We start from the raw sequence: 25,442 nt of genomic DNA, 5'->3' as shown, positions 1-25,442 counted from the left end.
ACGGTTGCAGTTATGTCTGATTTGGATGAAATTTGGTATGTAAGTTCTTTGAAACAAGCACAGAAACGTATGTGTAACGATTTTTGGTGAGACCTCCGGTTTTTTGTAATATTTAAAAAACCATAAACTAACCTCAAAAGTTACTTATCTGTACCTCAAAGATACAGCAATTAATGTTCCTTCTTTTATTATTTTAGTTATTCTTCAACTGAATTTTTAGTTTATCAGGTACCATACAATAATTATTTTATTGTATGCATTTTTTATGTATTTCTGTGTTGCTCTTCAGTGTCAAGTCTTTTGTTTTCCTTTAGATATGATATCGGAAACCAATTTGTGAGCATTAACATTCTGCATAGGCATAGCAAGCCATAACATTGAATCCACTTTCCATGGAAAACATCATTAGAAACCTCCTGTCATTGTCACCAACAAGCTCATCTTATTTAAAATCATTTTCCATCTCACCATCGTCTGTGAGACGATTCATCATCTAAATTGCCTACTGCATATTCCATTTTTCCGTCAGTTGACCAATTTCTTATAATTTATTATTAGAAAAGTTGTAATATATGTTTATATTGTAAATATGGAGACGATCTAAAGGTACCTCCTTGATAAGTCCGGAGTTCCTGCAAACAGTGTCTCTAGCACTTTAATGGAGAAAATAATAGATGACATGGCTAAATCTTCACAATATACTGTACTTACTGTACTGGCCCTTCTCATTAGATTGAAAGTTCAAAGTTGTACTCATGAGCGAGGTCTACTGTTTGCCGAACTACCAGTGTAAAATTCAAATTATTAAAAAAATCATGAAATCTAAGATACTCTCCTCATATCAACAGTCTAGGAAGTTCTATGATAGGAAACAGTGATTCAAAATTAATTTTAAGCGGCTAAGCTCATAGAGGATGTAATTGTCCACAAATTTCGAATCAATCATAAGTTTCTATGATGTATGGGACTCATTTGATTGAGGAAAAAATGAGACACTGAATAATCTTTTTTTTAAATCAGCTGTAACTTTCCAATGATACTAGAATCATAAGAATTCTCCATTGTAGTGGAAGAAGAAAATATACTTCTCCACATCCACATTTTAAAATTTTATCCAAAGTATTTCACAAGATAAAAAGCTTTGAATATGAAAATTGGTCATTTTTTGTGAATTAGAATACTATTATAGTACACTCATGGATGAATTGTCTATTTTCTAATAGAATTTGACTTATTGCAAAATTTTTAACTGCCTTGACGTGCTGAGAAGCTGTAGTACATTGAGATGTGATCATTGTGTCAAAAGTTATGATTGTTTAAAATTTTGATTCCCGAGGTGTTCTTATGCGCGCCTCTCGACTAAATAAAGAGCCTGGACGACCACCCCCATTACAACCCCCTTCACAAAAACAGGTCAGGGTACTGGATCCGCGCCTGATTGGGCACTGCTTATATTACAGCCTGGGCCACCCTATGGACCATGCATGATGTTGCTCATAATCTCTGCACAAAGTAAAAAGGATCCATCATGTGATAAAAAATACCACAGAGAAGAAGAGATTTCCTTCTACTTTGTGCAAATACCAAAGTGATTTCAAGTGCACTTGCACATAATATTCGCATCCAATATGATCGTACCCTAGACAGTTTGGCTAATCGTCACCGTATGATTTTAGAGGATGCGATATTCTGTCTACTATGATTGAGTTGATACATGAAATTCAACAGGCTTTTGGACAACCATCAGAGGCAGAAATTGAGAAAAAATAATTTTTTTTTCACAATTTACAAATGTATCCTATTTTGTAATGTGTATCAATGATATTCATATAAAATTTTATTGTTTAATATTTAAGTATTTTTGTCCAAACCATCGCCTGCTCAAGAAGGCAGTGGATTCAAATTTGAAACATTGAGTTTTGTAGGTTATCCTATTATCGGAAAAAATCAAAATTTATACTTATTCTATGTTATACTTAATTATTAGTTCAAATGATTTAACCCAGAAATAATTGTATGAAAAATTCCTCTCAATTGATTAACTTTGTTCAATGTTAACATTGATTGCTTTAGCACATGAATTCAATGGAATGCTTCATCTCAGAAAGTGACGATAAAATATTACTTGTTGGAGATGGAAACTTTTCTTTTAGTGTAGACTTTGTTAATTATGTAAAGAAATATAATAGAAAGTTTTTTTTATACAATGACAATAAGTGTTGCATAATCTCTACATGTTTTGAACAGAAAACAACATTACAACTATTGCATCTGTAAAACGAAACATTCTTCAAGAAAAAGGTGAGCCAATTTGAGACTTCTAATTTAAAGTTAAATATCGTGGCCAAAGACTAGGGCACAAACAACTCTTTTTTAGGTACAATTCCGTATCTGGTCATGACTAACATATTGCCTAGTCCATTCTTGGCCCAGCCTGGTAAGCTTGGCTGCATTGGTCTTGCCTTACACACTGCTTGCTCCATCAAGACCAGCGGTTGGCGAGCGCTTGCTGCACGAAGCGCCGCATTCAAATGGCTAATTAAAAATATTTACTAGAAGAAAACCAATAACAATTTACAGAAAATCAACTCAATTTTACAGTAAACATAAAACCCAGCAGAGCAGACGATAAAACAGAAAACAGCACGCATTGGTTGTTTAGTGTTGATTGGTAGTTTGCCAGCGCTGGTCTTTGCTTGCCCACTCTCAGCTGGTCTCTGTTCTGAAAAAATTGGAACAATGCTCAATGAAGGCCAGCGCTGGCAAACCACCCATCCACACATTGGAGTTGGCCTTCGTTGGGCCAATATGTAGATGCGGCATAAGATCTATCTCGAGTTGGTAATGATCTGTTGTACAGTACATCAAAATATTAAATCAAACATCTGTTCATACGACATTAGTCATAATTTCAAGGTTGAGTATTTTACCTTATACCTTCTTCTTCATACATTACCCACACTTGTGGGATCGATGGCGTCATTTCACAATAAAAGTCAAAAACACTAATTTATCAAGATATAAAATATCGTTTAAAATATTTTGTTTTTGGCAAATAAAATTCATTCATTCATTTATTCATTTAAGATGGCAGCGATCAAGATAAACGAACATAGTACACTCTAAGGCCTTGCTCTTTAACTTACTGGCAAGTTAGCCAGATAGTATTTGAGACAGGTCATCGTTTAAAAACCTGTACATCATAATAAGCCTGGCTCTCAAAAAACCGGTCACAACCCTCTCGGACTTGCTGGTATCAACTGCTTCACTCCTGTTGAAGTAGCGGAGAGCTGCACTCCTGTAGCATACCCGCGATCTCTGGAGGCGCACCCTGGGTATGTCACAGCACTCGATGCCTGGTGTTATGGTGATGTACATCTGTCCGAGTCAACAAATTTTTTTGATTCTTGTTGATATACATGAGGCGGAGAAGAAGGAAGTGGCTGACTACTGTTAGGATACCCAGCCTAACAAAAATGGGCTTGCAATGTGCATGATGTTCGCTTGCAGTTATAATCCAGCAGCCTGTTTCTGCAGCTTAAGTATGTCCACAACCTTGGCTGAATGAACCCATATGAGTAGAGCATAGGAGATAAGGCAGTGGAAGAATGGTAGAGAGGATAAAAAGTTCCAACTCAGCCAAATAGAGAATGTTATTATTTTATGCTTCAGCCGGGACTGACAGCTAACGTGACCATAAGCAGGTGATTTGCGTAGAATATCCAAAACTTTTTTTCAAATTGAAATTTATTCACAACACTGACTTGTTTTACAAATATTTTTACAATGCAATTATTATAAAGAAAAGTATCATGATGGAAAAAATAAAAGAGCTTCAGTAGCTTAACAGCTGTGGTTGAAGTTCTACACTATTAAATAATAATAATTATAATTAATAATAATTTTATTCATGGAGGCAACAGGTAAAACCCCATTTTGCCTCCTTCACATATTACAATCATACACTATACAATCCAAAAATGTATTTTAAGAATTAAGTATGAAGAAATGTTAAAAAAAGAAATGTAATGTAAGTGAAATAATAAGAAATAGAAATTAAATGAATCAAAAATACTAACACATGTATGTCAATGAATGAGAATGAAATTAAATATAAGATTTTAACATTTTAGAAAACTTGAAATCAATAATTACTGTATTCAATTAATCAATTATCAATAAACTACAATAAATTAATCAATAGGCCTGAAAAACAATTACTAAATTAATCAATAAATCACAACACAATAAATCAATATTTATAATGAGAAAAATTGCAAAGGTAATTAATCAAACCTGAACTTAAAACTTAATAAAAGTCTGTTGGTTCAAGTGTAGCCTACAATGAAAAGAAAAATAGATGTCTGTGAATCACCACCACATAAATTAATGAAAGAAAGAAATGCAAATCACGAAATGACAAATCACATAATATTATCGACTAGATCGCACGCCATCCTACGGAATTTGTACGGGGAGAACCAAAAGATATCCAAGCTATCCAAAAGATATCTATTGTTATTGTACATAATTATATGAACAAGACAGTCATTTGATTTTGATAACTAAAGTTAAGTCTTTGTCAATTTCACACAAACAGAATTAGAGCAATAGTAAAAAACAAAAAAGAAATAATAATAAAACCTGAAAAAAACAAAAAATAAAATATAATTTCCTGAAGTACCTAAACATCTATACAGTGAATATATAACATGAAAATAATTAATAGAAAAATGAATAAATAAATAAACCTCTGTCACCAGTCAAATTTTCAACAATTGAGTCTAAAACCAGTCAAATTGAGCATAAGTAAAGTGACAAATAAAGGCAAAAGTTAAATTTAGTACAAAATGGTTTAAAATACTACAAGGAAATACTGAAGGAAAAATAATATTAATTCAATAAAACCGATTTATGCGGGAAAAAACGAAGAAAGTCTAAGTAATATAAAAAACTGTGAAAAGCGTCTTGAAAAGATGGGAAAAAAGAGCAACGAGAAATGTATGATAGTCTAAATAATTGAAATACGTGTTCGAACGGAATCGTGATGAAATGGAATGAATCTGTTCCAGGCATACGAGTTGAGTTCGGCGTGGACGCACGATGCCTGGAACAGTACGCGTTTCTGGCCGCCGGTGTCCATCGTCATCCATTCAGTCGTGTTATCTTCAATTTTCCGCACGTGGGCGGTAAGATGCGGATCGAACGCAACCGCCAGTTGCTGCGCGACTTTTTGGTGAGCGCCAGCCAGGTTGTGCAACGTGACGGAGTTGTTTGTGTGTCACTGTGCGCCGGCCAAGGTGGCAGCACTGTTGAAAATGGCGGCAAAACGGAGCGACGCTGGGACGACAGCTGGAAAGCGGTTGAAGCCGCCGGGGAGGCGGGAATGCTCCTAACTGCGGTTCTACCGTTTCCGACGGCAGATGTTCTGCAAAACTACACCAGCACAGGGTATAGAGGGCTGCAGAAAGGGTTTCATTTGGCGGACGCCAGGGTTCATTTGTTTCGTGCAGCTACGACACCGCTACCCCGTCCTTTAACCAATGAAGAGCTGAACAATCTGTTATCCACTTCAAAGCCACATCCTTCAGCCACCCAGGAATTGAACAATCTGGTATCCACTGGAGAATTGACCAATCTTCTCCCCACTTCACCGCTCGTCAACATCACACCATTTCACACACACAAAATCAAAAACAACCCCTGGAAGAACATCTCCAGTTCACAATCAAAATTCCTCGAAAAATTTATCTCCTTCACGAATCTCTCCCATAAACTGGTTGATGGTATTGCTTTATGTGGTAGTGTTAATGATCGTAGTTATGTCTCCAATGAGGTGGACGTAACGTTTCTGCGTTGTCTATCGTTGAACGAACCAACAGACAATTTTTCTGTTGCACCAGTTGAGTGTTGCCTTAAGCTTTTCACTAGGAACGCATTCGATGTGGCATCAAAAACATTGAAGAAATTGTTAGGAGCGGGAGATTATAAAAGGAACGTCGATGTGGAGTCGAAAATGTTGGCTGGAGAAGATTGTGATGAATTTCTGAGTGTGGGAAGTGATAGTGACGTCACGATTCATGTGGACCGTTTGCTGGACGGTGATTGGCGGAAATTGTGGACTATTGGCGTAGCTTGTGTCTCTCCTCGTTCGTACCCTTTGGATGTGACGTTTTCAGTGAAAGAGGCTTGGAGAGAGGGGAAATTTGTTGAAGTTTTGTGGGCTGTGGCAGGGGATTTATTGTCGACTTGAAACTGTTGAGTGTGTTTGATTTTGACGAGGGAGCTAAGAAAAATTACTGTTATAGGATTGTTTACCGGTCGTATGAACTGCTCTTTTTAAAGCGAAAATTGTGAAATTCATAATGAGGTTGTTGTTAAAGCTGTCGAGTATCATCTTGGTGCTACTGTTGTTTAAAAATGATTAATACATAAATTAACACCATATAAAATGACTGGATTTCAATGTTCATTTGGAGTATTAATTTAATGATTATAATAACTTGATTGATTACAAAGGTGATAGATTATAGGGAGATTCACGTTATAATGACAGTGTTTGATTGGCAATGGTATTGCTATTCTTATCTATCATTCAACAAAGCGGATAGCGCTTTATCTTTCTCGCTTTGCTCTGTTACCAGATCAATGTAGAATTAATAATAAATTAACAAAATATTTCATCTTGATTATGAAATTATTGAAAAATATTATTTCTTGCTTAATAAAATATAATTGATTATTTCAAATGAGAATGAACAGTTAATATTACATCAATAAACCTGTATCAGCTACCGTCTATAGAAGGCGTTGACAAGACAGAGGATCGGCAACGTTGATCTCCTATCTTTCTCACTGTCATTATAACGTGAATATCACTATAGATCTCATCCTAAAACAGTGAGGTCTTCGTTATTATGGTAATAGAGAAAGATGGAGAGTTTTGCCGATTTTCTGCCTTGTCACTGCCTTCTATAGAGGATATCTGATACCAGTATGATGCAATATTAGCTGTTCACTCTTGTTTAAAATAATCAATAATTAAATTTTATTCGTCAAGGAAATATATTTTTCCTACAGTTACGTTGAAAAGTGGCCATTGCTGCACTGATTACAGAACGCAAAGAATCACTTTTCCGCTCTAGTGCGGGAAAAATTTTTCTGCATCCAGATTTGCAACATGGCAACGCAAAATACTTAGTAGGTTATATGGAGCAACAGTGCAGCAAAATCAAAATGAAGTTGGTAACAGTGACTGGGCTGCTATAGTGAGCAGAGGTGCAACGAAGCACACGAGCACATTATTAAGTAGATATTATAACCAACGACAGCAACAGCACAGTGGCCACACCGCACACACCACACAGCCGCCTCGCCATTCAAACACACATACATTATTCAGGCAATTTTACCATAATACCCAATTTTCATATTCAATGGTAACTGTAGGAAAACTTAATGTGAAATACGTGCGCAAAGTTCCTCTGCTGCACTCAAGAAACCATTCCGCCCTCGCCTACGGCTCGGGCGCGTAACGTTTCTTTCGGTGCAGCAAACTGTCACTTTGCGCACTAGTTGCACAAAAAACTATTTAATGATTGAATAATAAATTCCATAAGTCGAGGTCTTCCTAATGCTGCTCTATAATGGTTTATTGATGTAATTTATGTAACTGTTTTTTCTTGTTTAAAATAATCAATAATTAAATTTTATTCGTCAAGGAAATATATTTTTCAATGATTGAACAATAAATTTCCATAATTGGAACTATACAGTCTCAATTAAGACTATACAGTGAAATTGAACATTCGGCAAGAACTTTAAGGGGCCAGTTTCCGAGCTCGGGATTTAGCTAAGTCCTAGACTTTAAACAGCTCGAGTCAGAAAATTGGTTTTCCAAAACGGGGCATAGTCGTAGTCATTGTCATAGCAATACCTACTATTACTTATAAGTAATTGGTCATAGTCACGTTTGAATTAAATTTCGTAAAACTAGAAAATTGAACACAGAATAAAATAAAGAGAAAATATTGTACAGTTTCAGCTATTTTGAATTATTTAGGAATGTTTCATTTCGGCAAGGAAAAACGTTTCCAATTATAGAGAAATGAGAAAGTAAAGATTTATTTTGCTGTTACTATTACTGCGACTACGCCACGTTTGGAAAGTCAATTTTCTGACTCCAGCTGTTTCAAGTCTAGAACTTACTCAAATCCCGAGCTCGGAAACCGGCCCTAAAGGTTTGCCTTTCAAGAACCCTTAGGCTAGTATAGTCTATTAAGGTAATATTTTTATAACTACAAATCATAAATTTAATTCTCAATGTACATTTATTAGTATACTGTTCATTAATAGTAGTCTACTTCTGTGTTCACTTTGTTATCTATGTAAATAATCAGGAAAATAGGATTTAGTCAATAAATATTGTATCGCACTCTATATGCCTTGAATTTTTTCTTATTACAATCCTCACCATATTGTTCGACATACAATAAATTGGATATTCTTTAAAAGGGGAGCCTAAAGGCGGATTCCCACTTATTGACCGAGCGAAGTGAGGTCTAAGATTCAAGTCGACGGTTTGGCATATGTCTTAATGTTTGAATGTTTATATGTTGCGCATTTAGGCGAAACGCGCTAATAGATTTTCATGAAATTTGACAGGTATGTTTCTTTTTAAATTGCGCGTCGACGTATATACAAGGTTTTTGGAAATTTTGCATCTCAAGGATAATATATAAAAGGAAAAAGGAGCCTCCTTCATACGCCAATATTAGAGTAAAAATCAGACTAGAATTATTATTCATCATAAATCAGCTGTCTAGTGGACTATAATACTACTCGTTCAAAAACATCGAACATCTTGAAAATGTATCTTTCTTTCAACGTTAGTAGACAGTTGACTATAATACTACCCGTTCAAAAACATCGAACATCTTGAAAATGTATCTTTCCATCAACGTTAGTAGACAGTTGACTATAATACTACCCGTTCAAAAACATCGAATATCTTGAAAATTGTATATTTCCATCAACGTTGTAGACAGTTGCAGCCAGACCTGATAACAGCGCTCACACTCACATTCCGGGACGACACGACACGGTACGATAGGACAGAAAGCTCTATGTTTATCTAGGATTTTCTCTAGACATTTTGAATTGATAAATTATTTATTAATTTTTGAGAAAACATAACAACAGGTCAATGTAACTTACTAAACGCGAGGTCTACTGTTCACAGAACTACTAGTACTAGTAATGTGGATATCATACACATACCACACTTTATAAGAAGTAAGATTCACTTCATACTGTTGGTATTAAATGAGTGAGAAAAAGTTATGTTATTTTCTAAGGAACGCTGAAATAGTTTAAGCTGGATTCCTGGCTTCACATATCAGTGAACTTGTCAGGTATAGTGTGAATATAATTACCATAGCTTCTTATGAGACTGTTTACACTCATTCGGCCGGGCTGAGTGGGATTAGTGCCATTTGAGGGTCAAGTGTAAGAGAGGGCCGACTGCGACCTAACTTCGACCTCCTAGGTCAAAAATAAAGGCAGTCATTCTATTCTATTAGAACTCATGCGAATTATTTTTACAGTTGATGGTTTGGTGCAGTAATAGTACTATATTTGATAGTTCTGCTTATCTATCTCAAAAACTGAAGCTAATTTCTGTTGTTACAAGATTACCACTCTATGCTCGGTTGAGAAGGGGACTCAGTTCCCGAAAATTTCCGTTTTTAATGTAAGTTTTAAGTGTTTTCAATCTATTTATGTCTTGTGTCTCCTGTTTTAATTTATATTACAACCTTTAAAGTGTTTTCTGTTATGTACTATATACTAATATATATTCTTGTCAACATTCCTACATTGTTAGAAAAAACCGGTCTGGCATCGTTGCGGAGCTAGAAAAGGATAGCGCTATCTGCTTTGTCGAATGATAGACAAGGATAGCAACACCAATGTTAATCAAATACTGCCATTATAACGTGGACCTCACTATAGAGTATGATAATAGCTATAACTTATTATCAACTTAAAATCCCGTAATCTGCACGTAGTGTGAATATACCTTTACTATAACAATGTCTTAGCCATGTAATATATAGTGAAAATGTGAGTAAATGTTAGTGAGCCGGAACAAACATCATCAAACTTTGTTATTAAAAAGTTGTAGTTGTCAAATTATATTACAGTTTTCATCTGTCCATTTAGTTCTTCTTTATTTCTTCTTTCTTTTTTAACGCTTCATGTATACATTGTTATAACTTATACTTTTCCAGTGACAGGTTCTTCATTGGGTTGCATCAATGCTCTCGAGGTGTATCATCCTCTCAGTAATTTTTCTATAATGATTAAACTCATTATCATTCAATAATTAACTATTCAAGGATTCAGTATTCAAGAATTACTTTATCCTTCTCAAACCACAAAAATTTTTATTCTAAATAAAGAACAGACTCCTCTCCACCCACAGGCTTAAGCCTTCGTGGACGAGATGCATGTTAATTTTCCTTCTCTTTTCAATTTAGTATCATAAGGATTATTATTTCTTTATTGTACAATACTTATTCTGATCATGTGCGATAGATTACAACCTATAAGTGTACATGTTGATTCATTTGAAATTGTACTAACTGTGAAGTATATTCAATTGTGTTTCATGCAATAAATTAATTTGAATTGAAAAAAAAATTGAAAATGGCATGACAACGAACAACCAAAACTAGTAACTCGATTTTACAATGAATAATAATACCTTTGACAGAATCCAAGGGCAGGGCAGTGGACTGTGAAGATAGTTGGTATAAATACCTACAAATAAATCTTTGAATTCTGTGCATAAAAATACTGATAGCTTGAAGTGTGGTAAGTACGCCAATAAAAGACTAAATGAATCAACAATATAATTTTAATAATAATAAGATGATAATTTAGGCAGATGGCCACATACAAAAACAATTGTGTCAATTTCTTGGGATCAATAAAATAATGATAGGCAGGTGGCCACATACAAACATTGAATCAATATCTTGAGATCATAAAATAATAATAGGCAGATGGCCACATACAAAAAAAAACAATTAGTCAAATCTTGGGAAAATTACAACATGTGAATAATGTAGAGAACTACAAAAATTAAATGAAATTAGGTCAATGACATTAATGACCATTGAGGTCTGACAATAACTGCAAAGTATTAATGATATTAAATTATAATGATATTGGTATTAATGATATTGCAATAAATGAAAGGTATTAATAATGATACCTGAAATGAATATAATTGAGTGCTATAATGAAAGTTATTACTAAGGTACAATATTAATGATTAAAAAATGACAATAAGCTGTAAAAAATGCTCAGCAAGTAACGTATAAAAATATATGCGGCATAGGCCTTCAGTGATTTGAATGTCAAGATAGACTTCGACCAAACAATTAATAGGCGTCACTGGCCTTAGAATAACACTTAAAAGCTAAGGGTAGCTAATAAATATAATGAAGTTATCCAGGTAATATAGGCGACATGGGCCTTCAATGAATTGAATGTCAAGACAGACATCAATTAGAACGAGTAATAGGCGACAGTGGCCTTCAATGAATCACTTGTAAAGCCAAGGGTAGCTGTCAAATCCAAAGAATAATTGCTACTATTGAATACATTATATAGGCGTCAGTGGCCTCAGAAAATCACTTGTGAAGCCAAGGTAGCTGTCAAATCCAAAGAATATTGCTACTATTGAATACAATTATGGCGTCAGTGGCCTCAGAAAATCACTTGTGAAGCCAAGGGTAGCTGTCAAATCCAAAGATAATTGCTACTATTGAATACATTATATAGGCGTCAGTGGCCTCAAAAATCACTTGTGAAGCAAGGGTAGCTGTCAATCCAAAGAATAAATAGGCGTCGGTGGCCTTAGTAAATTGCATGTCAAGATAGACATTAATCAAATAATAAGTAGGCGTCAGTGGCCTCAGTGAATTGAATGTCAAGATAGACATTAATAAAACAATTAGTAGGCGTCAGTGGCCTCAGTGAATCACTTGTAAAGCCAAGGGTAGCTGTTAAATACAAAGAAAAATAGGCGTCGGTAGCCTTAGTGAATTGAATGTCAAGATAGACATTAATAAAACAATAATGATGCATACGTAAATGAAAATTGAAAAGAACGATTTACATAACCTGAATAAAATTTTGAAGAGGAGATGCGGCCAGGTAGACAGGCAATGACTCCGCAATACCAACAGGAACAGGACATCAGCAAGCGATGAAGTGATCTGCCATGCGATGACAAGCATGGAAACGTCACTACAGCAGGCGAATCCCCCAATGGAAAATTAGGCTGGAGCGAGTAGAATTCCAAACGAATAATCCGATCTTCAAATTGTGGAATTTTTGGATTGATTTCCAAACAGTAGAGATGATGCACTTGAAAGTTTGAGGTTCACGAGGTGAAGCCAATTGTAAAAAATGGCAACTGAAGCCTACACGAGGTTGTAATTTTTGACGAAGTTTATCCAATTTTAACAGAGTAACTGAGTGAAGAACTCGATGAATAATTGAATCACACTGAAGAATAGAACAAACGAATTAATTTGAAGAATAATTCACACTTTAAAAAGGTTCTGTAGATCAAATAAATAGCGCTGAACGCTTACACGAGGTTGCAATTTTAGACAAAGTTTATCCAATTTTAACAGAGTAACTGAGTGAAGAACTCGATGAATAATTGAATCACACTGAAGAATAGAACAAACGAATTAATCTGAAGAATAATTCACACTTTAAAAGGTTCTGTAGATCAAATAAATAGCGCTGAACGCTACACGAGGTTGCAATTTTAGACAAAGTTTATCCAATTTTAACAGAGTAACTGAGTGAAGAACTCAATGAATAATGAATCACACTGAAGAATAGAACAACGAATCAATCTGAAGAATAATTCACACTTAAAAAGGTTCTGTAAATCAAATAATAGCGCTGAACGCTTACACGAGGTTGCAATTTTAGACAAAGTTTATCCAATTTTAACAGAGTAACTGAGTGAAGAACTCAATGAATAATTGAATCACACTGAAGAATAGAACAAACGAATTAATCTGAAGAATAATTCACACTTTAAAAGGTTTTGTAAGTCCGATGAATTCAGATGAAAGGTTTAGACCGAGCGCAGGAAGCACACTCGACTATCCACCATTGAAAAGAGACGGAGACGCTGCTAGCTACAATGAAAAGAGGCAAGATGCCGGATGTGTTAGAAACGTAGGCAAAGCGCTCGCAACAGAATGGTGAAAAAGTAACAAATATCTAAAAGGTAAGATGCCTAAAGACAAGATTAAATTCTAAAAAATCGAATAGCCAAATATTAAAATTGCAACGGCAAACAATCCGACGAAAAAGGTACGAATAGAAGTATAGAAAACCAGCTGACTAGAGCAGTGGCAAAGAACCGCGACTGTGACATCACTGGTCAGCGCAGACGCACAAAAGACACAGCGCGCAGACAGACAGACATGATGACGACATGATGTCTACGTAGTAGCGGAACGAATAACAATGGAACCGTTCAATAGATGCTTTGTCAGATTTTACATAAACTGGGCCCCTTGTTCATACGGGGGTATGGCACAATAAGAAAAGTAAGAAATATGTAAAATCTGGCAAGGCAATTGGAAATTGAAAACTGGCCCCATGTGAGAACCAGGGGAAAAAAACAATGAAACCTGAAAATACAACATGAACCATAAGGGCAAGGGGATTAACTAGAATCCTCATCAATGGGAAGAGGTGCTAAACTCGAAATAGCCCTCTTAAAGGTGCCGGTGGGAGTGAGAACAGTGACAACTCGAACCTTGTCGTCCTTACCGGGATGAACTTCAGTAATGCGCGCCAGCTTCCAAGTGGACTGCGCGGAACCAGGATCCTTCAAGATGACAACCATACCAACCTTCAAATTTTCACAACTGTTTAACCATTTGCCTTTTTTCTGAAGAGTGGTTAGGAGTGGGCCTTTTTTCTGAAGAGTGGTGGAGAAAAAGTACGAGATTTGGGGCCGCCTACACGAATGGAAATAGGACCGGCGTAATCTAAACCACAATTGTGAAAGTGAACATTAGCCTGAACGCGGGCTGCAGGTAAACTACCCATGATTTGCTCAGAACGAAGAGCCGAAAAGCGAAAACACATTATGCAATGCCGCAATACGCTTTTGATGGTGCGACGGGTGGAGGGAAACCAAAATCGTTGTCTTACACTGGCCATGGTGGCCTGCACCCCAGCATGACTTAGACGACGATGGTGAGCAACAATCAATGCACGAGTGAATTTGTGATTGCTGGCAACATATTTGATGTTTATAATCAAAAGAAGCATTTGCATTTTGCAAACGTCCACCAACTCTGAGCAGAGAATCTGAATGAATGAATGGTGACAAGGCTTTAATAGAACTATTAGGCAATAGCTCCTGATTTGACGCAATGCTTTAAGTTCAGCAGAGAAAGCTTCTTCTTGAATAGATTTGAAGATACAATTTTCAGCTTCTGAAATTTCAGAGATAGTTAATTGACCAAAACGCGGAGTGACTGAATTTTGTTTTTTACAATTATGAATGAACCGTAGAACATGTGCTGTTGTACGAACGATTTTGTGATAGGTGGAGCAACTATTGATTATACCTGAGATAACATCATTATGAGAAGAATTGGTAGCTAATACCTGAACTGATTGAGAACTGTTTTCCTGAACTGATTTCTCTAACTGATGAGAGACATCATTGAAGTTAGAAAATTCGACGTGACCCTACGGGGAGCGGCCACAGGTGAAGCGGGGAGGCATGAACGAGGTGCTGCAATAGGACGAATAGCTTTACAAGGACCAAATATGACCCACCTAGACTGGTTTTCTGAAGAATGGGAGCATTTTGAGCTAGATACAATTTACCAGGCTGAAGTATAGATGCGAATATGCCAGCACCAAGTAACAAATCTACAGGTTAGATTGATCAAACAATGGATCCACTAATTTAAGTTCAACGGAATTGAAATTTTGGAGAGATCGATGTTCACACTAGGAACATTAGATGATATGCTATCAACTACAATACAATTTTCTTCAACCAACCACGAACGATCAGATGAAGACAAGCAAACTGAATGAGAAATAGATGATTTGGTCTTATTCTCACCTACACTATGAATCAAAGTGTCAGAATACAAAGTAACAAGTGACAATTTTTCAGCCAACCTAGTTGACATCAAATTACAATCAGAGCAAGAGTCTAAAAGCGCGGTTGCTTTAATAAATTCCCCACTAGAAGTTTGAACCAAAACTTCAGCAGTAGGTAACAAGGCGACAGTTGATTGCTGTTGCAACCACAGAGACGAAGTGGAGCTCATTGTGACATGAGAGTTCTTCTGAGGCTGTTCTGCATGAGAAACAGCTTGCTTAGTTGTTTCCGCATTCTGAACCATGACAGAATTCAAAACAGCATTCTTACCCTTGGAGGGAGCAAAAGACTGAGAATGAATAAGATTTGAAGTTACCTTATCCTTAGAAGTAGGCTGAGTGTCCCGTGATTGAGGATACAACCTGTGAAGAACAGTGTGGTGACTCTTGCCACAAAGTGTACACGATTTGTCCCAACAAACATGATTGGGTGCGAAAGGCTTGAGGCAATTATAACATAACCTTTTGTCACGGACAGCATTCCAACGATCAGTAACCTGTAACTTCAATAATTCATTACAACGATTTGGAAAATGACCAACAGAATTACAAAAACTACAAGGTGACATAGAAGAGGTAGTAACCTGCATCCTAGCTTGAACATTCGATTGATTTTGGTTGAACTTCGGCTTGCTATGAGCACCAACCGAGTTGGATGTACTTTGCTGTACATTTCCTTGATGATGGTTAGCTGAGCTTGAAGCAACAGCTTCCATGATTTTGCATTGTGATTCCAAAAAATTCCAAAATTTATCAATGGTGGGAATGTCGTGTATACCAACACTCTTTTCCCATTCTCAAACAGTAGCAGTATCCAACTGCAACAACATTTTGTGCATATACAGCAAGTCCTTGATTTGGACTCCAAGTTGAAGCGCTTCGAGTGCGGTGATGTGGGACTTGCAAAAGTCAATGAATGCCCGTAATGATTGCGGACAGTTACGCTTTATGGTAGGCGGAGATTCAATTGCCGTGACGTGCCTGGCAGCAATTAATCTCTTGTTGTCATACCTCTCCCTTAAGAGGTTCCATGCAAGCTGAAAACCATTTTCGTCAGCTTCAATGTGTTCCACTCTAGCAAGAGCTTCACCACTGAGTGATTGACGAAGATAGAAAAATTTCAATGAATCATTAATGTTATCTTGATTACCAATAATATTAGTAAAAGCACTTGAGAATGCTTGCCATTTTGAAAGCTCCCCATTGAAGCGTGGAAGCGGTATCTGAGGCAACTGAAAATTTGCCAAAGGTGCGTTTTGAGATGTTGGCCGCTGGAAGCACCAGCAGTGGCCTCATTGTTGCATTGTCTGCTTTCAAAGGCAGTTAATGCAGCGTTTGCCTTAGAGGTAATGGAGATAAACTTATTGAGTATCTCAAAATGAGTTGAAGTGTCCTGTGCTTGCAACTCTGAATTCGATAATTGTTGATGTATCTTATCATACTTAATTCTAAGTGAACCTAGTTCGTTTTTTACAGTCAATAGTTGATAATAAGTGGCTTCAGTGTCCACAACATAATCGTTATAGCTGGTTATGAACCAATCTATTTCCTGGTGTAAATTGTCTCTTGTATTGAAAAGAGCAGAAGGCTCAGGAAGTGAATCTTCCTCATGATCAGACATGCTTAAAAATTAACAGAAAAACCTGAGTGAATGACACGATAGTGCACTGTAGCAATGCGATTGCTGCGCCAATAAGCAACCTTGGCGCTGGTCCAGTACGCAGAGAGGCACGCCTGTGCATTTGAGGCAAGTTGTATCAAGCTTGCTGTGCGGCAAGTCAAGTAGCGAGCTCGCAAGGCGGTGTGGTATGCCGTGTGTTGTTTTCTCAATGCGCAATAGCCGTCTGTGACCAGTTCAGTGTGGTTCAGTCTCTCAGGTACAAGATAGTTGATAGCTGGTGCATACACGTTGCAGCGTGCTTTGAGTTGCAGCCAGTACTGAAAATTTGAACAAGTGTGTGAATGCTTAATATTAAACAATATAAACATACAAAGTACAATGAAAAAAATAAATATACTCTAGAGTGGGACCTAATCATTGGCGTCAAGCTAGACTATTAGGCACACGGTCACTGAAACCCCAAGGTTCAATGGACCAAGAATGGGTAATAAAAATTAACAATTATCCTAGGTAACACTGGTCAAAAATGAACGGGCTGGAGGACCAATTTTTACAATTGGTCCAATTAACAATTATCCCAGGTAACACTGGATCAAGAAATCCGGCCTGGAGGACCAATTTTTATGACAGAATCCAAGGGCAGGGCAGTGGACTGTGGAGATAGTTGGTATAAATACCTACAAATAAATCTTTGAATTCTGTGCATAAAAATACTGATAGCTTGAAGTGTGGTAAGTACGCCATAAAAGACTAAATGAATCAACAATATAAGATTTAATAATAATAAGATGATAATAGTAGGCAGATGGCCACATACAAAAACAATTGTGTCACATTTCTTGGGATCAATAAAATAATGATAGGCAGGTGGCCACATACAAACATTGAATCAAATATCTTGAGATCAATAAAATAATAATAGGCAGATGGCCACATACAAAAAAAAACATTAGTCAAATCTTGTGAAAATTACAACATGTGAAATAATGTAGAGAACTACAAAATTTAAATGAAATTAGGTCAATGACATTAATGACCATTGAGGTCTGACAATAACTGCAAAGGTATTAATGATATTAAATTAATAATGATATTGGTATTATGATATGCAATAAATGCAAAGGTATTAATAATGATACCTGAAATGAATATAAATTGAGTGCTATAATGAAAGTTATTACTAAGGTACATAATAATGATTAAAAATGACAATAAGCTGTAAAAAATGCTCAGCAAGTAACGTATAAAAATATATGCGGCATAGGCCTTCAGTGATTTGAATGTCAAGATAGACTTCGACCAAATAATTAATAGGCGTCACTGGCCTTAGAAAACACTTAAAAGCTAAGGGTAGCTAATAAATATAATGAAGATTATCCAGGTAAATATAGGCGACATGGGCCTTCAATGAATTGAATGTCAAGACAGACATCAATTAGAACGAGTAATAGGCGACAGTGGCCTTCAATGAATCACTTGTAAGCCAAGAGTAGCTGTCAAATCCAAAGAATAATTGCTACTATTGAATACAATTATATAGGCGTCAGTGGCCTCAGAAAATCACTTGTGAAGCCAAGGGTAGCTGTCAAATCCAAAGAATAATTGCTACTATTGAATACAATTATATAGGCGTCAGTGGCCTCAGAAAATCACTTGTGAAGCCAAGGGTAGCTGTCAAATCCAAAGAATAATTGCTACTATTGAATACAATTATATAGGCGTCAGTGGCCTCAGAAAATCACTTGTGAAGCCAAGGGTAGCTGTCAAATCCAAAGAATAAATAGGCGTCGGTAGCCTTAGTGAATTGAATGTCAAGATAGACATTAATAAAACAATTAGTAGGCGTCAGTGGCCTCAGTGAATCACTTGTAAAGCCAAGGGTAGCTGTTAAATACAAAGAATAAATAGGCGTCGGTAGCCTTAGTGAATTGAATGTCAAGATAGACATTAATAAAACAATAATGATGCATACGTAAATGAAAATTGAAAAGAACGATTTACATAACCTGAATAAAATTTTGAAGAGGAGATGCGGCCAGGTAGACAGGCAATGACTCCGCAATACCAACAGGAACAGGACATCAGCAAGCGATGAAGTGATCTGGCCATGCGATGACAAGCATGGAAACGTCCACTACAGCAGGCGAATCCCCAATGGAAAATTAGGCTGGAGCGAGTAGAATTCCAAACGAATATCCGATCTTCAAATTGTGGAATTTTTGGATTGATTTCCAACAGTAGAGATGATGCACTTGAAAGTTTGAGGTTCACGAGGTGAAGCCAATTGTAGAAAATGGCAACTGAAGCCTACACGAGGTTGTAATTTTTGACGAAGTTTATCCAATTTTAACAGAGTAACTGAGTGAAGACTCAATGAATAATTGAATCACACTGAAGAATAGAACAAACGAATTAATTTGAAGAATAATTCACACTTTAAAAAGGTTCTAAAGACAAGATTAAATTCTAAAAAATCGAATAGCACAAATATTAAAATTGCAACGGCAAACAATCCGACGAAAAAGGTACGAATAGAAGTATAGAAAACCAGCTGACTAGAGCAGTGGCAAAGAACCGCGACTGTGACGTCACTGGTCAGCGCAGACCCACAAAAGACACAGCGCGCAGACAGACAGACATGATGACGACATGATGTCTACATAGTAGCGGAATGAATAACAAGTGGAACCGTTCCAATAGATGCTTTGTCAGATTTTACAACCTTCAAGCTGGTTTATTTAATATATTACAATATCACCTTCACATTAATATATTACAATATCACCTTCACTTTTAAAAATGAAATCAAGTTTTTCCCTCAAATTATTTTTTCTGTTTTCATGTAGACGTTTACATTTTACAAGTTTTACTTGTTTTTGCAGTCCTGCTATGAAAATGCTGACTCATCCGGCGTTTTTGAATATTCTGCTGAGGCGGTGCTCGTCTTCGGCTGCTGTGTCAGCACCTTTGCCGTTGCGAAAGAAAAAAGCCAAATCAACCAGTAATGACGTAAGCATCTTCTGCCTCGACTCTTCTTTTATAGAATCAAGCACGTGAATTACAGTAATCATATTGTGTTAATTCAATTCAAAATTATGTCTTCAAATAATCAGACACACGAATTACACAAAGTAATTAATTTTTTTCAATTCAATCTTTTATTGCCAAAATTTACAATGTAACAAATCAAAGGTTAATAAATCAAACACTTATCACAAGAAAATAAAATAAAATTAACCACCAGAACTAAAAATTGTCTCATGCACGAGCAGCAAAAGAAAAGTCTTTGACTGCTGGTGGGAGTCGCAAAAAAGTCCAATTCAAAATATTAAAAATAACACAATACAAGACAAGAAAAACTATTTCATATCACTGAAACAAAACAAAAAAAAGAGTAATAACAAATTTTGAGAGGGAAAAAGCAAATAAGATTTTCTAATTGGAAAAAACTAAACAAAACAGAGATCCATGTTTATTTATTTATTAGGTTAGCACAAACAATACAATGATCGGAGAAGAAAAAACAGGCTATTGCCCAAAACTTCTTCAATTTCCCAATTTAGTTTCAAATATTGTCCAAATATTATACATAGGTTATGTCCATTTCAATCAAATGAAAAATATGATTACCATTCAGGTCTCAGGCATTACAAAAAATAAAATAGAGATTGCTTTTAAAATAATTTATAAATTAGAGGCTATATTGCATTAATTCAATTCAAAGTTTATTCATTTCACTAACTACGTCGGAATTGACCTGATATACTAGAAAACTCGCATAAAATGTTGATAATTTTCTGTTAGCTGTTCTTGACAGAATCCAAGGTCAGGGCAGTGGACTGTGAATGATAGTTGGTATAAATACCTACAAATAAATCTTTGAATTCTGTGCATAAAAATACTGATAGCTTGAAGTGTGGTAAGTACGCCAATAAAAGACTAAATGAATCAACAACATAAGATTTAATAATAATAAGATAATAATAGGCAGATGGCCACAAACAAAAAACAATTGTAAGTAGATTGAGTCAAATATCTTGGGATCAATAAAATAATAATAGGCAGATGGCCACATACAAGAACAATTGTAAGTAGATTGAGTCAAATATCTTGGGATAATTACAACATGATAACACGTTAGAGAAATACAAAATTTAAATGAGATTAGGTCAATGACATTAATGACCATTGAAGTCTGACAATAAACGAAAAGGTAATATTAATGATACCTGAAATGAATATAAATTGAGTGCTATAATGAAAGTTATTGCTGTAAGGTTCAATATTAATGATTTATAAGAGGAATAATAATAAATGACAATGATTTACAAAAGGAATAATGAATGACAATATGCTGTAAATAGTGCTCAACAAGTAGAATACATAAAAATATATGCGGCATAGGCCTCAGTAAATTAAATATCAAGTAGATATCAATTGAGCAATTAATAGGCGTCAGTGGCCTCAGTGAATTGAATGTCAAGATAGACATTCAATAGTACAAAGGAATAATAACAAATGACAATGAGCAGTAAATAGTGCTCAACAAGTAGAATACTAAAAATATGCGGCATAGGCCTTCAGTAAATTAAATGTCAAGTAGATATCAATTGAGCAATTAATAGGTCAGTGGCCTCAGTGAATTTGAATGTCAGATAGACATTCATAGTACAAAAGAAATAATAACAAAAGACAATGAGCTGTAAATAGTGCTCAACAAGTAGAATACATAAAAAATATGCGGCATAGGCCTTCAGTAAATTAAATGTCAAGTAGACATCGACAACAATTAATAGGCGTCAATGGCCTTAGAAAATCACTTGTAAAGCCAAGGGTAGCTGTCAAATCCAATGAAATAATTGCTACTATTGAATACAATTATATAGGCGTCAGTGGCCTCAGAAAATCACTTGTAAGCCAAGGGTAGCTGTCAAATCCAATGAATTAATAGGCGTCAGTGGCCTCAGAAAATCACTTGTGAAGCCAAGTGTAGCTGTCAAATCCAATGAATTAATAGGCGTCAATGGCCTTAGTGATTGATTGTTCAGATAGACATTAATAAAACAATTATGATACATACGTAAATGAAATTGAATAGAACGATTTACGTAACCTGAATAAAATTTTGAAGAGGAGATGCGCCAGGCAGACAGGCAATGACTCCACAATACCCACAGGAACAGGACATCAGCAAGCGATGATGTGCTCTGGCCATGCGATGACAAGCATGGAAGCGTCCATCACAGCAGGCAAATCCCCCAGTGGAAATGAGAACAGGAGCAAGTAGAATTCCAAACGAAAAATCCGACCTTCAAGTTGTGGAATTTTAGATTGATTTCCAAACGGTAGAGATGATGAACTTGAAAGTTTGAGTTTCACGAGGTGAAGCCAATTGTAGAAGAATGGCAATTGAAGCCCACACGAGGTTGTAATTTTTGACAAAGTTTATCAGAGTAATATGCGAAGCAATCGATGAATAATTGAATCACAATTGAAGAATAGAATAAATGAATTAATTGTAGAATAATTCACACTTTAAAAATGTTCTGTAGATCAAATGAATAGCGATGAACGCCCACACGAGGTCGTGAACTTAGCAAGTTTATCAGAGCAAATATGCGAAGCAATCGATGAATAATTGAATCACAATTGAAGAATAGAATAAATGAATAATTTGTAGAATAATTCACACTTTAAAAACGTTCTGTAGATTAGATGACTTTGGATGAAAAGTTAGACCGGGCGCGATATGCACACCCGTCTATCCTCCATGAAAGACAAGCAGTAAGTTAGATGCACTAGCAACAAAAAGGGAAGGCGGAAATGTCAGCCACGAACAACACTTTACAAACGTATGGTGAAAAGTAGCAAATAACTAGAAAGTAAGATGCTAAAGACAAAATAAATTCCAAAAAATCGAATAGTATAAATATTAAATTGCAACGGCAAAAATGACACGACGAATAATAAAGGAAACCAACTTGATTGGGGCAGTAACGTGAAACTTGACTGTGACGTCACTGGTCAGCGCAGACAGACAAAAAGACGACATGATGTCTACGTAGTAGCGGAACGAGTAACAAGTGGAACCGTTCCAATAAATGCTTTGTCAGATTTTACAGTTCTATTGAAACGCACGAAAATAGTCCAATGGGAACTGGAAAAGATGAGGTCAAAGTGCCAAATAAGAGTTGATGAACGTTGCCCATAGCTGATTATTAATGAGAACTTATTAGTGTGGTTATAATCAATACCTCCGTAAACCTCTGTTTATGGAGGTAGTGTTATAATACACTTGATGATTGGCAACGTTTATGAGTGCTTGGTGGTGTGAGGTACTCAGCCGTTCTAATTCCCATCAGACTATTTTCGTGTGGTGACTATAGTATCATCAGTTTTGAGAAGTCTCTCAATATAAATAAAAGTATGTGAATTGCTGGATTGATTGTTTAATTGAGTTGTCCAGTTTCAAAACTCGTTAAACTCCAACCAAGCATTTTTTCACAAAGGGCAAAAAAACTGTGGTTAGTATACAAGGCAATAGCACTTTGGTAATATTTTAAAAAAAATGTAAAAAAAAAATTACTTTTATTGTATCAGGTCATAAATCATTGATTTGGAATTTTTCAGTAATTTAAAAAAAACATTTGCAATAACAGGTTTTGCAGCAGTATTAGCATTATGACAGGTTTTGCACCATTATGAAAGATTAACGAGTTTTGTTCCAGTAATTCTAAATTGAGAAAAACTTATTATTTCACTATGAATTTAACTGTATTTGCAAATTTCATATTTTGTTTGGACCTCTTATTGTCTGGGATGATAAAAACGCATATTCAGCTATAAAAAGAAGTTTATCAACTAACAAACATACGGTAACCAAGCACACATAGCCAAAATGTTGCATCATAAAAATGAATCAAACCAATCTATAAATATAATGAATGTCTGCTTGTGTGTTGTTTGTGTGTTGTTTGTTGTTTGTTCCCTATAGACTCGAAAACTACTGACAGAACGGAATGAAACGTTGGGTATATGTTGTGGGAATATTGGGGATGGTTTCTGACCAGAAATTTTAATAGGGGGGCCAATAATATTTTTTTATTGTCCATTTACAGACCTATGTTTTCGAAATTTTCGGCCGAGCGACTACCGAAGAACGGAAACGTGATCATGATTCAAGATCATATGATTTGGCATCTAAAGTTATCAGCTGTATAATAAACACGTCACCCTGTGATAAATTGTGTACTGGAATTATTATAACGGTAGTTTGGAGTTGAAGTTAGTGTACCGTAGTTGATTGGTACCAGCTGTAGAAAATCATTCCTCAGGCTAGACACACACCAGTTAGTAAAGAAAAGAAGACACGTCAGTCACAATACTTCAAATAGTTGCTTATGAAGACATGTCTAATTGCAATGACTAATCTGTTGAGTTGCATCATAAGTAAACTATGTAAGTATTGTGACTAAACGTGACTAGTCTGTCTTGACTAACAGGTGTGTGCCCACCTTAGAGAGCTATACAAATAATTATCACTCCCCTGTCATTGAGAAACTGGGAAATGTTAAAAAAATCTAATAGATTCTGCTCAAAAGAACTTTAATCACAATTACAATACTAGATCGAACTCCGATATTCTGACTCCCATATTAAGATTATCTAAGACTCATAAAAGGCTTCCTATAATTTTCTGACTCCCTATTTAAGATTATCTAAGACTCATATAAAAACCATATGTACCAGAGATGTGTAATATGAACTTCCTCTTGAGATAAGAATGCCACTGGTAAAAAAATTTAAATTGGTTATTAATAATGGCTGAGACAAAACTCATTCTACTATTTAAAATAATTTATGGATTGTGATGTTATATTGTGTTGAAAATTTATTGAAGTTAAATGTTTAATAATTATTGAAGAATAGGACTTTAAAGTAAGCCTATTGTTTTAAATGTATGTTTTTTTTATCTGACGAAGCCTATTGCTTGTTTGTATAAAGGTGCGTACAGATATATATGCGCCTCCAAAACGCTCCGCGCATGCTCCGCAATCGCTCCACGAACGCTGTGTACTCACTCACTCTTGCTCCCCGGTCGATCATCAATCGATCTGCTCGAGTGACATTCGATTGCGGAGCATAGCGAAAGTCTGTACGCACCTTAATGTTTAATTGCTAATAAAAATTCCATTCTTATTTATAATTGAGAGTGAATATTCTATTTATTCGCTCCTACATTGTTGAAAAATGATGTGGTAACTTTGCGAGTCGGAAAAGGATTCGCTATCTGCTTTGTCGAATGATAAGGGACAGCTACACCAATGTTAATTGAATACTGCCATTATAACGTGAACTCACTTGAATAAGCTGTTAGTTAGTTTGCATGCTTGCAAAACTTTAAGTAATTCGATCCCTATGTTGGATTTGCCAATCGCTTTTCACTGATTCCAATCGGACAGGGACTCGGGCAGGACATTTATTAGAGGAGGCTGTGAAAAAAATATGCGAGGATATGGAGGCTATGAAGTATGTCCGTAAGTATGTCTAATAAGTTATTTTATTAGAGGAGGCTGTGAAAAAATAT

At 35.8% G+C, this 25,442-nt stretch overlaps 2 protein-coding genes across 2 annotated transcripts in view; one reads left to right on the top strand and one right to left on the bottom strand.

Annotated features, from left to right (window-relative positions):
• LOC120350189 (odorant receptor coreceptor-like) overlaps nucleotides 1-25,442 on the bottom strand; it is a 105,597-nt gene that overhangs the window by 75,182 nt on the left and 4,973 nt on the right. The window lies entirely within an intron of this gene.
• Nucleotides 2,251-25,442, top strand: part of LOC111043676 (mitochondrial ribosome-associated GTPase 2) — a 103,756-nt gene continuing 80,564 nt past the window's right edge. Inside the window, 2 exon segments of the mRNA XM_039422686.1 lie at nucleotides 2,251-2,301; nucleotides 19,738-19,864. Of these exon segments, the coding sequence (XP_039278620.1) occupies nucleotides 19,745-19,864 (120 nt within the window). The 5' untranslated portion in view covers nucleotides 2,251-2,301; nucleotides 19,738-19,744.

This window comes from Nilaparvata lugens, chromosome 3, assembly GCF_014356525.2.
Source record: "Nilaparvata lugens isolate BPH chromosome 3, ASM1435652v1, whole genome shotgun sequence".
NCBI lineage: Eukaryota > Metazoa > Arthropoda > Insecta > Hemiptera > Delphacidae > Nilaparvata > Nilaparvata lugens.
Note: the sequence above shows the minus strand (reverse complement) of the source record. Positions and strands in the feature narration are given on the sequence as shown.